Genomic DNA, 14,757 nt, shown 5'->3' on the forward strand with positions numbered 1-14,757 from the left:
TACCATCTGTTGTAGAATATGTAAAAGCTCACCTAAAACCACCAAGTTCATTTCACACCTCAATTGCTTTTATCAAACACACTCCATACTTTAACCCCTACCTCATATATGAATAAATGAAAGCCACAGGTGCCCACTTCCCTTTAGTTATCAATCATCTTGATCTGTATAAAAATGCAGCAAGCTCAAAAAAATCCTTACTAATTTCTTTCTTGGCTCTGAATATTGAACCTGAAGAAGCACCAGCATATTTTAGAATGTGTTCATTCAAATATATATGTGTACATACACATACATACATTTTTTTTTTCCACTTTTTCCTGCCCAACTCAATTACTGAATGAATTGCACTAGGAGACCAAAGTTGCAGTCTGAGAATGTTACCTTGGATCTTTCCATGGACACTGATTTCAGCCTCACCTTCAGCTAGCAGCACTGGAGGGACCTAAGGGCTTCCCTGGTGGCTCTGTGGTCAAGAATCCATCTGCCAGTGCAGACGGGAGACATGGATTCAATCTCTGAGTCAGGAAGATCCCCTGGAGAAGGAAGTGGCAGCCCACTCCAGTCTCTTGCCTGGAAAATGCCGTGGACAGAGTGGCCTGGCAGAGTGGCCCCACAGTCCGTGGGGTCGCAAAGAGTCAGACGCGACTGAGCACAGATGCACACCCAGGTTGCCATCTGAGCATGTTCCCTGTGGACATTCCATGGACACAGACTTTGCCCTCACCTTCAGCTAGCAACACTGGAGGGCTGGGGGAAAGAGCTTGGTATAAAACTGTTACCACCAAGGGAAAAATAAAGCAAGAGTTTGTTTCCTTACTGCCCTTCAACCTCATTCAGGATGTCTATCAAAGCAGCATTTACAAAAATTAATGACTCAGATCATCATATAACCAGTTTACCAAAATAAAATGGGTTTTGTCCACATAAATAGCCTCTGTAATAACTTGTATCATCCATGCATGTTCATGATGCAGAAAGTATATTTATACATTTGTTTGGGGCCCATAATAGTAGTCTGCTGCTGCTGCTACTCTGACTAATAGGAGCTACATGAAGAATAGCCTGATATCCCTAATGTTTTATAGAAGTTAAAGACTATAAAATAAGTGACTAAAAGGTTAAGCTGCTCTTAAGTAGCGCTAGCAATGCAAGTAAAATGACACATAAGAGTCTGAATCCATAAAGCATCAGAACTGTTTTTGCCCACACCTTGTTTTAGAAACTGTTTTTCTATATGCTCAGTTTTTTGTCTTTGTACTGACCAGCTATAGAAGACCTAGACTTGATTTGAACGAGATAGTGTTTTATGTATTTAGAAAAACCGGGACTGAAACATATCTATAATGCCTTCTTCTCTCTACTAACAGCAAGAAAAATTATTTTCTTAAACTTATGAAATGAGACATTCATTTCTTAATACATCTATCCATAAGCTCTATAAAAGAAACTTTGCTAGGTAACTTCATGTCAGTGTTCACAATTAGTTCCTCACCAAATGATAACCTAGCCGGAAGCCTGTTTATCAGTCAGCAGATAAGAAGTCTTAGGAGCTTACAGAAGTGGGGGCTGAATGTCTCTTGAGAGGGCTGGCAACATGAACTGCCAAAACTGTGAAAATAGAGAATCTTAGTGTAATGATTACTCTCAGCGCTTGATCAATGTGGTAACATGAGCATCAGTGTTTCTGTTATGAAACTGAGTTTTATTATATGAATGGTCATCTCTAGCAGTTTCTTTTACTTTTTAAAGCATTTTATCCACAAAAATAGAACCTGTGTGAGACTTGAAGCTCTCAAAAGCAAATTCAACTTTAAATTAATGAATATATTTCAGTTCTTAATGAAAAGAAAAGGCTTTTGTACTCTGTTTCTTAAATACTTGACTATTAAGGCGTTTTTAATCAAGATGTGTATGATGTGCTTTGAGAATATTCAAGGGCTTGGCGGCGCCCAGGACCACACTCTGAGCTGCCGCAGTGACTGCTTGGGCCGCAGTTCCTCCTGCCATCATCTCAGTCACACATCCCTGTGGGGTTCCGTGGGCTCTTGTTCATGGGGACTCCACAGGGAAGCAGAAGGCAGCAATCAGTTCCTGAGCTGGGAGGGGAAGCTCAGGCAGGAGTTCCTCAAATCAGCACTGAGGCAACCCCTGCCCTCTGCAGAGGAGAGCGATCTGGGAGAAAAGGTGGATGGCGAAATCTGAGTGGCATGAGTGAAGTGATGGTGTCAGGATCTCTGCACGCTGTCTACGTGGATCCGCCTCACACAGAAGTCTGTGAGGGTCAGTGTGGAAAAGTGTTGGGCCAAGCAGTTAAAGGACATAAAAATCTAAGCTAATCATTAGACATTATGGGCAGAAAGGGGCCCAAGCGTTATTGTTTAATGTCCCCTGAAAGCATTAGCCTCTTCTGCCAATGAAGTGAAACAATGTGTGTGAAATAATGTAAAGCTGTATGGAAAAAAATCTAGAGAAAACCAACTAAAAATGTGCAGGCAGTGAAAAAGAGGGCCAAGTGAAACAGATAAAGGGAAGGAAGGGAACAGTTACTTTGTTCATTTGTATCCACTCTACAGTTGGTCTGGAAGTGACCCTGTCTCCTGGGAAGAAAAACACATAACCTTCTGTAATCATGTTTTATATGAGGAAGACAGGAAAAGATTTTTTTAAACTATTTAGTTTTAAGTGGTTATGTGTTATCTACGTAACTTAAGAAAATGTTAAGTTCCGCTCAAGTGCATTTTTCTACTTTTGTTAGACTCATGTTCTAGTCACTGCTGGTTGAAAGTCATCTATGAGAGACTGATTTGAGTGCCCTAAGGATTAACTCCAAAAATACTTTGACTGCATCTAAAATTCAGTAAATTTTAAAAAGTTCTGATATATAAACAGTTACCCAAAACTGTAAGCTCCCATATTTTTAATATATCTTTTGGTGCTGTGGTTTAATTATAATTTGTTCTAATTAGCACTTTCATGAACATTACATGTTTTACCCACAGCTGAATGACATTTAGAAAGAAATTTTCTTATCCTTGAAGACATCAAAGACAATGAAAGAAAATGCTTCTTATCTGATGTAGCCAGATACTCCTATCAGGATAAAGGATGAACACAGTTTCCATAAATCTTAGTTTTAAAATCTAATCAGTGAAGCAGATTATTATTAAAAGTTGTGATTATTCAAATAACTTCCATACATTTCTGTTTAGTGTGACTATTTGAATGATTACAATAAGTAAAATAATAAAATGCACTGAATTGTACTTTGGGACAAGTCACTTTTAAGTGTTTAAAGATTATCTCGCATATTTCTGTTGCTATAATTATCATTTTTTTCTCATGAGAGTGCCAAGGTGTTGAAGAGATTGGCTAACTTGGCCAAGGTAACCCCTAGTAGTAGAACTAGACCTTAAAACCAGAATCTGGTTTTAGATCCTGCCATGCCATGGTGTATGGTACATTCTGTCTAAACTAAGCATTGTTCCGAGCCATTCTGGGTGCCATACGTTTGCTTTAATCTTTGATTTTTATTTTTAATGGGAAATCATCCCCATGAATCTGAATTAAAAAGGTATTTCTTTATTGTTGCTGGTTTGAATACAGTCATCCCTGGGCAACCATGGGACATTGGTTCCAGGACCCCCTGCAGACACTAAAATTCCAGATGTGCATGTCCCTTATACGAAATGAAATTCACAGATGTACATGTCCCTTAAATAAAATGGTATTAATACAGTTGGACCTTATTATCCACACGTTTTGCATCCTCAGCTACAGAAGGCCGGCTGTATTGAGTTAATAAATACAGTTCCTAGTCCTTTTGACAGATAAGCTTTTACCCACCACTCTGGGAATCATAGCAAATTATTTAGACTTTTTACTTTTCTCAGAGTATGGAGAAGAGAAATATAAGTTCTTAAAAATGAAACAAGTATTTTTGTCATTTATCATCCATTGGAGTTTAGGGTAATTTTCAAGAGTAGCTACTTGGACATGTCTTGAGAACTAACAAATGATCCCTGATTTGCTAAACTTTTTTTCCTCATGAGTTTCTAGTTTGTGCCTGTACTAAAATATTAACTATTGATTAACAGGAAAAGCATAAGTGGTAAAGGGTTTCTTACCTCAAACACTGTTGCTTCCTTCTGCCCCCACCCCCTTCTGCTTTGCCTGCCCTTGTTCTTCCTCATCACACACACACTTACATTGAAATACAGTCTTTCCAAGGTGAAAAACAATTTGCTTTCAGGAGATGGTATAAGAAATCATGCTTGACATGGACTAAAGAAAAAACGCATTGGAGTGAATAAGTTGCAGGTGACCAAAGTTCATAGTCCTTCAGTCACTTGTCTATCAGATCTAATCCCTTGAATCTATTTCTCACTTCCACTGTATAATTGTAAGGGATTTGATTTAGGTCATACCTGAATGGTCTAGTGGTTTTCCCCACTTTCTTCAATTTAAGTCTGAATTTGGCAATAAGGAGTTCATGATCTGAGCTACAGACCAAAGTTCATAATTATTTGAACAAAAACTCCAGGCAGTGTAAATCTTAGGTACCCTTTTGATTCCCAGACTCACAAGAACTGGTTGTGTGCGCTGTCTTCTGCCCCCCTTCCTCCAGCTTGGGCATCTGTATGGTCCTTGGACACGACCAGAGTGCTGGTGACGGGGAAGTGATGCCACTGCATAGGCTGAAGGTGGGCTTCCCTAGTGGCTCAGATGGTAAAGAATCTGCGTGCAGTGCAGGAGACGTAAGAGACATGGGTTCGATCCCTGGGTCGGGAAAGATCCCCTGCAGAAGGGAATGGCTACTCACTCCAGTATTCTTGTCTGGAGAATCCCATGGACAGAGGAACCTGGCGGGCTACAGTCCACGGAGTCACAAAGAGTCGGACGTGACTGAGTGACTAACACAAACAGGCTGAAGGCGTTTGCTGAACATGCCTTCAAGTTTTAAGATAATAAGTAGCTTACTTAAGGAAAGAATAGGAGAGAAAAGGAAATTATATAAGATAGTAAAAATATTCTGGCCTTTGGTCAGATACTCATATTTTGGACTGTTGAATGGAGATTCTGTGTCTTTTAGCTAATGCAGGATACTCTCTGGAATGTTGGTGATGTATGCTCTTCCTGGAGAAGTGACAGTTTGACAAGGGATTGACAGTCTTACGGTGTCTGGCTGTAAAACAAAAATTAGGCAGTAATTAAAAAAACAAAACCAAGACACTTGTAAAGTGTCTTCATTACGCTCTCATTTATTTTACCTTACCCAAAAACTTGCGGGTGACCTGTTTCTAACGAATCTAAGAGCAAGCACAGTCCATTGTAAATTTTTATTCCCTCACCATTGAAAGAAGTATTCTGCCTGTATTGTCCTGTACGGTATCCACATGTGGCTGCTGAACACTTAACATGGCTGCTGTGTCTAAGAAAATGAAGTTTCAGTTTAACTGGTTGCATATCGCTAGTGGCTGCCCTGCTGGATAGTGCAACTGGATAATGGAGTTTTTCCCTTTGTTGGGTTTTTCCTGCAGAGTGAAAATTAAGCCTTAGGTATTTTACAGTCTCTTCTCTTAAATGGAAGATCTAAGTGTTAACATGTGCTGTGCTGTGCTTAAGTCGCTCAGCCGTGTCCAACTCTTTGGAACCCCATGGACTGTATGTAGCCCACCAGGCTCCTCTGTCCATGGGGATTCTCCAGGCAAGAATACTGGAGTGGGTTGGCCATTTCCTTCTCTATATTACTGTAAATCTTATGATATGATGTCCAGGTTACCATTATTGATTAATGGCAGCCTAAAACTTTTCTTCTTCTCATCTTTTTTTCCCTCACCTGCTTATTTAACACATTTATATTGCATGCCTAATTTCTAGGCCCTGGGAATATGAACAAGGTCCCTGTTTTCTTGAAGCTTAAAATAATTAACAGATATTTGTAAGACACTTAAATTACTTAATTTTAATGTTAACTCTCTGTAATCCTTCTAGTAGTCCTTCCAGGTAAGGATATGTTTGATTACTTGTCAGTTGCAAGTGCTGAAATTTTTTCAAATCCATGTTCTAACAGGCAAATGTGTATTGGGTTGGCCAGAAAGTCTGTTTGGGCTTTTCCTTAAGACGGTATGGGAAAACCCAGAAAAACTTTTTGGCCAACCCAATACTGTTAATACTATTACCGCTCCTCTGAGAAACTCTTTGTCCTGTTGAAGCTTCCTGTAAATGTACTGTCTTAAAACTAGGCATCATCAGAACCTTTCGGTATTAGTAGATCACCTGGTTATTCCCTCACCTTGCCTTCCCCCCAGCCTTTGGCCCACCCGCTCCTGAACTGGGTCTTCTTCTGAACGTTACATTTTGTTTTCTGACTTGGGGCCCAGAAGGTGTCCTCTCGCTCACAGGCAGTCCCAGCCCTCTGGCTGTTCCTGCTTCTCCTTGCAGGGACACTTTTCTCTCACTCACCCTGCAAATGTCAGCCTCCTGCTCCCCCTTGGGAAGCACTGTTTACCTCCTTCACTGCTTTACTCCCTCCTTTTTCAAAAATGAAATCAACATCGTAAGATAATTTACCCTCTTTTGTGAAACCTGTCATTTTAAGAATGGCATACATTGCAGTCAAATGCAGCTGGAGCACAAAGGATAGATGAATGCCAAAGTGATGACATTTACATCATAAAATGACTCCCACACATTGGCAGTTGCTGATGGAAACGTTTGTTGTTCAGTGATTTTGGAGTTGCAGCATAATTCTATAGTTGACCACCAGATTAGCTAGGCAGTATTACTTAGGGATTTTTGCTTAGGCAGGAGAATAGTCTATATGTATATAAGGAGGCGTTATTGTGGAATTTGTTAATACGGGATTCAACCTTTTCTCTTGTGATATAATTGTCCAATAAAGGTGTCATTTGTTCACTTGCTTCACCAATATTCGTTGAGTTACTTTTACATAAGACTCAGTGAGATCAATGAAGGATTAATTGAATAAAATATGTAGACCTGTCTTCCTCAGTCTGCCAACAGCTTAGAGCAATAGAAATTTGGCTTTTTTTCATTGTTTTAGATTTTGACCTTTAAAATATTTGGGGGGTGTTTATACTACTTTTTTATTTGAAGATTGAATTCCCATTATAAATTGTAATACACAGTGTATAAATTGTAATACACTAAAATGAAAATCTTTAAGTAACTTTAAAAGGGGGATTATGAACCATAATTATAGCCTAGTGGCTAGTGACATTGATGAAATAAGAATTATTTTTTCAATGTTGTAAAGAATGTATGGGACTTCCCTTGGCAGTCCAGAAGTTAGGACTCCGTTCTTCCCATGCAGGATGTGTGGATTCAATCCCTGGTCAGGCAACTGTGATACTACAAGTTTCAGATGTACAACAAAGTGATTCACAATGTTTAAAGGTTATATTCCATTTATAGTTATTATAAGAGAATTACTTGTTTTGAACTAAACTCAATGAGCTTTTAATTAGAGATGTTATTCAGTTATATGGCCTTTTAAGGAGTATATAGATTAACTACTTGAAGCTTTGGGTTAAAAAAAGAAAAGATCTGAGTTCCAGTTGTTTTGCTTTCTATTAGGAAAAAGTAAGATTGAGGAGATGTAGGCAGAGCTTTTAACACAGTTTCTAAAACATAGAAAAGTACTTTATAGATGTCTGCTGTTACAGTTGTTTTATTAGTGTTTTCACTCTTAGGTTATATAGTCCTTAGGCTTTTCCTTTGATTGGACAAAGTGAGAGACTGACCCTTTAAATAATAATTCTAGAAAGACTGGTAATTCGGTGAAGCCTAGTCTTCTAAAACTGTGGACATATACTCTAAACTGTCCTGAAATGGTGGTACTAATTAGCACCACACTTTTTTTTTAGTGGTTTGTAAAAGTAGCATCTGGCTGTGTCCAAATGATCACATAGTAATATTTTTCTATTATTATTTCTTGAAAATAACACTATGTTTTTAAATTTTCTGAAAAAGTTAAGACTCTGTTTAAAAAAAAAAAAGATTGATTTATTTTTGGCTGCGCCGGGTCCCCACTGCCGTGAAATCAGGCTTTCTCAGGTTGTGGCGAGTGGGGACTACTCTTCATTGCAGCTGCAGGCTTCCCGCTGAAGTGACTCGTTTGGTTGTGCGGCACAGCCTCTAGCGCAATAGGCTCCAGGAGTTGTGGTGCACGGGCTTAGTTGCCTCGCAGCATGTGGGATCTTCCTGGACCAGGGATCAAACCCATGTCCTCTTCATTGGCAGGCGGGTTCATAACCACTGGACCACCAGGCAAATCCCAGACCAATTTTTTAAATGATTGGGACAGTAAAACTTTCTGCTTTCCCCGAGGCCAGCCCCAAACCTCTGTGTGTAGTTTGCTGTTCAGCTGTGCAAACCAAATATTTCCAGATTATATTACTTTGTCCAAGCCTTATTTTGACTTTGAAGTCATGTTGAGGTCAGTGATGTTTAATTTGGTACATTGTTCAGTGGTGAAATGGAGTTGCAAATTGTTCTGACACTTCATGGGATAATGTTAAATGAATTATTTAGTGTTAAGTAAAGAACCCTGCTAAATTATTTTAAACTATTCAAGTTAATTAAAGTATTTTATGGGTTAGTTCTTTAAAAATATATTTTCCATCCATAGGTTAACCTTTTGAGTTTTGAATCATAAGATATCCTCTTTTAATTAAAACAAAACCCTTGGACTTGACTTTTTAAATGTATAATAAGATGGTTAAATTTTTATATGAGCTCTTATTTTAAAAAAAAGTTAATTCAGTGTTTTCCTTTATATATTTAAAAAATTGAATACTTTGAGGATGAAAATGGCATGACACTCTATGGATGATGAAATTGGCTGTTAGAACTTCTGCATTAGAATTTAAAGGAAAGCATGCCACCTAAATCTGAATCAGGATACAGTGGCTGAAAATAAATTCTAGTGTAAGAGTATGACAAGAATAAGCTACCATTTATAAAAACGCACTTAACCTAAACACACTGAAATCCCAAGGAATTTTCAAGCTGTGAAGTAATGGGAACAATCATTTAATGTGGAAAGAAGAAGCCAGTGCGTGCCTCCCTCCTTGAATGTCTCATAAGATCAAATCGTGGAGAGAGGTGATTGAAACAGAAAAGATAATTTGGTGGCAGCATAACAGATAGATTACCATTTAGAGAGGCCAGACCCCTGAGAACTGATTGCATTAAGGGGATAGGCCTAAGGTTAGAATACAGAGAGAGGTGTTCAGAAACAGGCTGCCACTTGTTTGTTTGGGTTTTTTTTCCTCTAAAGGATTTACACATGCATAGTTCTCAGTTCAGTTCAGTCGCTCAGTCATGTCCGACTCTTTGGCACCCCATGGACTGCAGCACACCAGGCCTCCCTGTCCATCACCAGCTCCTGGAGCTTGCTCAAACTCATGTCCATCGAGTCGGTGATGCCATCCAACCATCTCATCCTCTGTCGTCCCCTTCTCCTCCTGCCCCCACTCCTTCCCAGCATTAGGGTCTTTTCCAGTGAGTCAGTTCTTCACATCAGGTGGCCAAAGTATTGGAGTTTCAGTTCCAGCATCAGACCTTCCAATGAATGTTCAGGACTGATTTCCTTTAGGATTGACTGGTTTAATCTCCTTGCATAGTTCTAATCCTTTGTAAACATTCCCATACCTGTCTGCAACCGTTCTTTTCTTTCTAAACATTTATCTCTCAGTCACTTTGAGACATCTTGGCTTGGAGGAGTCATTTCTGCCTAGTCTTTTGGGCTTCACCTCTTATGAACATGGGCTGTCCTGCTTCAGCTTACCAAGTGCGCATCTTGGAGTTATTCTTTGCTTCGTAGCAACACACAGTCAGTTGTCATAATACCAACCCCCTGTCCTCTTCAGTCCTGCAGATAACCAGTTATAGATAAGCATTTGTTTAATGTTTGTCATCCACTAAGCAAGCCTTTTCTTGGTAGACAAAGGCACCCAGAAAATACCCTGATGCTGGGAAAGATTGAAAGCAGAAGGAGAAGGGGAAGACAGGACAAGATGGTTGGATGGCATCACCGACTCGATGGCCATGAGTTTGAGCAAGTTCCGGGAGATGGTAAAGGACGGGAAAGCCTGGCGTGCCGCAGTCCATGGGGTCACAAAGAGTCAGACACGACTGAGCCACTGAACAACAACAAGAATAGGCACCCAGTAAAGATTTGCTGGATGACTGCCTGCAAGAAGCTTCTCCTAAAGTCTGGGCATGGCACGGCTGCAGCCATGGGGCTGCACGTGAGGGAGAACAGTGGAATGAGCTGGAGAGGGAGCAGGGACTAGATCCCAGGATGACATGCAGTCATGGGAAGAAGCTTGTGCATCACCCAAGAGCAGTTAAGAGGCCATTGAAAGATTGTAAACCCAAGTCCATCTTTGGGTGGATATCTCCCTTCTAGGTGCCTTCTTCCTAGTTTATAGAAACTCTGCTTGGCCCATGAAAACAAAGTAACACAGTAAATACAATTTATGGTTACATGTACAGTAAATTTCTAAAGACAATTCTAGAGTACTTTTCTTACACTTCATAAAGTTACGATCTTATATAGTTAAAAGGATATATATAGATTTGTAAATAATTGGAAGAATTTAGATATTTATATTTTAATACAGAAATAACTGTACTCAATTTGACAATCACAGTTAAAAACAAAACCAGTGGTATTTCCAGCTTTCAAATTAAAAAAAAGCAATTGGTAGATCTCTAATATCTCCTGAGGAATTTGGCATTATATATCAAATCTCAAAGAAAGGCAGTGCCAAAGAATGTTCAAATTACCATACAGTTGCACTCATTTCACATGCTAGCAAGATTATGCTCAAAATCCTTCAAACTAGACTTCAGCAGTACGTGAATTGAGAAGTTCCAGATGTGCAAGCTGAATTTAGAAAACGCAGAGGAACCAGAGATCAAATTTGTAACATCCACTGGAAAATAGAAAGAGCAAGGGAATTCCAAAAAAATATCTACTTCTGCTTCATTGACTATGCTAAAGCCTTTGACTGTGTGGGTCACAACAAACTGGAAATTTTTTAAAGAGATGGGAATACTGGACCACCTTAACCTGCCTCCTTAGAAACCTGTATGCAGGACAAGAAGCAACAGTTAGAACCAGACATGGAACAAAGGACTGGTTGCAAATTGGGAAAGGAGTACATCAAGGCTGTATATTGTTACCCTGCTTATTTAACTTCTATACAGAGTACATCATGCAAAATGCCAGGCTGGATGAAGCTCAAGCTGGAATCAAGTTTGCCAGGAGAAATATCAACAACCTCAGATATGCAGATGACACCACCCTTATGGCAGAAAGTGAAGAGGAACTAAGAGCCTCTTGATGAAGGCGAAAGAGGAGAGTGAACAAGCTGGCTTAAAACTCAGCTTTCAAAAATCAAAGATCATGGCATCTGGTCCCATCACTTTATGGCAAATAGATGGGGAAAAAGTGGAAACACTGACAGATTTTATTTTCTTGGGCTCCAGAATCACTGTGGACGGTGATTGCAGCCACAAAATTAAAAGATACTTGCTCCTTGGAAGAAAAGCTATGACAAACTTAGCATATTAGAAAGCAGAGATAGCACTTTGCTGACAGAGGTTCATATAGCCAAAGCTATGGTTTTTCCACTAGTCATGTACAGATGTGAGAGTTAGACCATAAAGAAGGCTGAGTACCAAAGAATTGATGCTTTCAAACTAGGGTGCTGGAGAAAACTCTTGAGAGTCCTTTGGACCACAAGGAGATTAAATGAGTCAATCCTAAAGAAAATCAAGCCTGAATATTCATTGGAAGGACTGATGCTGAAGCTGAAGCTACAATACTTTGGCCACCTGATGTGAAGAGCTGACTTACTAGAAAAGACCCTGATGCTGAGAAAGATTGAGCACAAGAGAAGGGAGTGACAGAGGATGAGATGGTTAAATGGCATCACTGACTCAGTGGACATGAGTTTGAGCAAACTCCGGGAGATAGTGAAGGACAGGGAAGCCTGGCGTGCTGCAGTCCATGGAGTTCCAGAGAGTCAGACACGACTTAGCGACTGAACAACAACCACCTAAAAATAAGCAGAAGGAAACAGAAAAGAAACTCCACCCAACAAATTAAATAGTAAGAATGTTATTTTAAAAAAGAAAAAGTTGTTCCTTTGAAGGAATTTTAAATGAAAATTATATTTAAAGTCCCATTAAAAGAAAGTGATATATTATGTTCAACATATATTATTTTTAAATGAGCAGCATTTTAAATAGCTTTCAAACTAACCTTCCAAGAAACAATATTTCCCTTTCCTATAAAAAAAAGTATACTTACTTTTCTGATTATAAAAGTGATAGATGCTTATTACAGAAAATTTAGAAAATATATGGAAATCTTAAATGCCTTCATTCTCATCTCTTTCCATCTTTCATGTTAAGTTCCACTTTCTTTAAAACTATATCTTCTTTTTTTTGTCTGTATCAAGTAGATAATTTTCTAATATGGTTCTCAGTTTCTTTGCTGTGATCATTGCATCTCACTAGTTCCTTTGGGGTTCATTTAACTTCTTGCTGAAATGAATCCTTGAGTAGTTCTCTTGGTGAGGATCTATGTTTTTGTATGAGTATTTTTATTTCATTCTTACTCTTTGATTATAATTTAGCTAGACATGGCTGGCAATTATTTTTCCTGTAGTGCTTTAAATTAAAAAGTCTAGAGGTACAATGGTGCCCTTTGTCCTTTAAAAATAGTTACTTTGGAAAAAAAGTAGTCATTTTGGAAAGCTACACCTTTTCCCACCTTAAAACTTTTTTTTTTAAGATTTACTTTGCTCATATACCAGAAGAATTTAATTTTTAAAATAAGAAGTAAATGGTTGAATCTGAGTCACTGGATGTAGTAATATTTGTTGTTGTTGTTCTTTAGTTGGTAAGTCGTGTCATACTCTTTACAACCCCAAGAACTGCAGCCTGCCAGGCTCTTCTTGTCCATGGCGTTTCCCAGGCAAGGTACTTGAGTGGGTTACCATTTCCTACTCCAGGGGATCTGCCCACCCAGGGATGAAATCCACGTCTCTCGCATTGGCAGGTGGATTCTTTATCATTGAGCCACCAGGGAAGCCCATGGTAATATTTAGTCCAAAACAAAATCTCCTAAAATTGCTATTTGAATATGTACTAGTATTATATTTTATAATATACTCTACATAGTGTCATATGTTTATTTTATAGTTCTTTTTCCAAAAGTGCTATTTTTAGTTGTATTTTAATTTAGGTGGGTCATTTATCTGCACCGTCCAGTGAAGCAGCTACTAGCCTGTGTGCTGATGTGTCCTGTTTTTATATATTTTTGTCAAATGAATGGAAGTTTTGAATAAATACCTTTATTAGTTTTAGACCATATAACTTAAGATAATTCATTTTTACATGCAGATTTTTTTTCCACAAGTTTAAAGCTGATTAGCTTCTCTGTTTTAAAAGTTAAGGTTTGACTGTACAGCATAAGATTTAGAAGGAAATTGTAGAAATAAATGAGATGGTTTGTATGTTCAACTGGTGGTCTGCTTTCCACGTTATAGTCATGTACAGTGTGTTTTTGAAGTATTAAGGCTGATATATCTTCTTTATATGTGAAGTATTAGGTCTTGATAAGAAGAATTATCAGAATACCTGTTCAGGTTTCACTCTAATAAACAAGTAAGTTTGTTGATAATGCCTTCTGTTTTTCAGATTGCAAATAGAAGAATCTTCCAAACCTGTAAGGCTATCACAGCAGCTGGACAAAGTCGTGACAACCAATTACAAACCAGTTGCTAATCATCAATACAATGTAAGTCTTCATGTCTTTCTTCATTCTGGCCTGTCTTTAATGTCGTAGACTCGTAGGTTTTGAAAGGACCTCAGCAGTCACACACCTTGCTGTCCGGTGCTTGAGGTATCCGGGCTTAGTGGGCAAGATAACGGTTTGCCGAGCACAGAAAAGGTATTCACTCTATAGCCAAAGTCATACAATGAGAAGACAGTTACTGTTGAAATGACTCCTGAAAAGTTTTTCAGAGAAATAAAACATTTCTTCAGTGTTTCTAACGTTTTGAAGCATAGTATCTTTAAAAAAAATATGTTAGCTTTAGGGTTTTTTCTATACCTTTATAACTGAGAGTAAGATCATGAACCGGTGGTCATTTTTCCCATTATTAAGATTGCTTTGCCTAGTTTCAGCTTTTATAGGAATTTTTACAGCCTCACACTACTATGTAAAGTGTGGGCTGCCTGTATGTAAAAAAACTTTTTCATTAAAGCATATTGTATATACTATATTTATTATATATATTGGAGAAGGAAATATCAGTCCACTCCAGTGTTCTTGCCTGGAGAATTCCATGGACAGAGGAACTTGGAAGGCTACAGTCCATGGGATCTCAAAGAGTCCGACATGACTGAGCGACTAACACACGCTTTATATAGTGTATATATTTGTACACATGCACAATGTATGTGTGTATAGTACACACATGTATACATGTTATGTGTACTTTGTGCCTGGCAGTACAACAGTCTAACTGCTGTAATTATTGCTGTGATCCTTATTTTACAGATGAAGAAACTGGGGTACAGAGAGGTTAGCTTACTTGAGGTCGCACAGCCAGTAATCAAATAGTCCAGATGTTGAACCATGGAAACTGGTTTAAGAGCCTTACTATTTTTTTTAATTGAAGTATAGGCAACTTACAGCATTGTGTTAGT

At 38.6% G+C, this 14,757-nt stretch overlaps 1 protein-coding gene across 4 annotated transcripts in view; it reads left to right on the forward strand.

The window, feature by feature from the left end:
- Positions 1 to 14,757, forward strand: part of GTF2F2 (general transcription factor IIF subunit 2) — a 179,443-nt gene that overhangs the window by 98,716 nt on the left and 65,970 nt on the right. For all 4 annotated transcript variants that reach the window (XR_014070542.1, XR_014070543.1, XR_014070541.1 and 1 more), the window contains exon 6: positions 13,744 to 13,843. Coding sequence is in view for 1 of the 4 variants with exons in the window: in XM_081547372.1 (XP_081403498.1) it covers positions 13,744 to 13,843 (100 nt within the window). In the remaining 3 variants the exon portion in view is untranslated. The remainder of the gene's footprint in view (positions 1 to 13,743; positions 13,844 to 14,757) is intronic.

This window comes from Giraffa tippelskirchi, chromosome 12, assembly GCF_054371585.1.
Source record: "Giraffa tippelskirchi isolate mGirTip1 chromosome 12, T2T-mGirTip1v1.2.pri, whole genome shotgun sequence".
In the NCBI taxonomy this organism is placed as follows: Eukaryota; Metazoa; Chordata; class Mammalia; order Artiodactyla; family Giraffidae; genus Giraffa; species Giraffa tippelskirchi.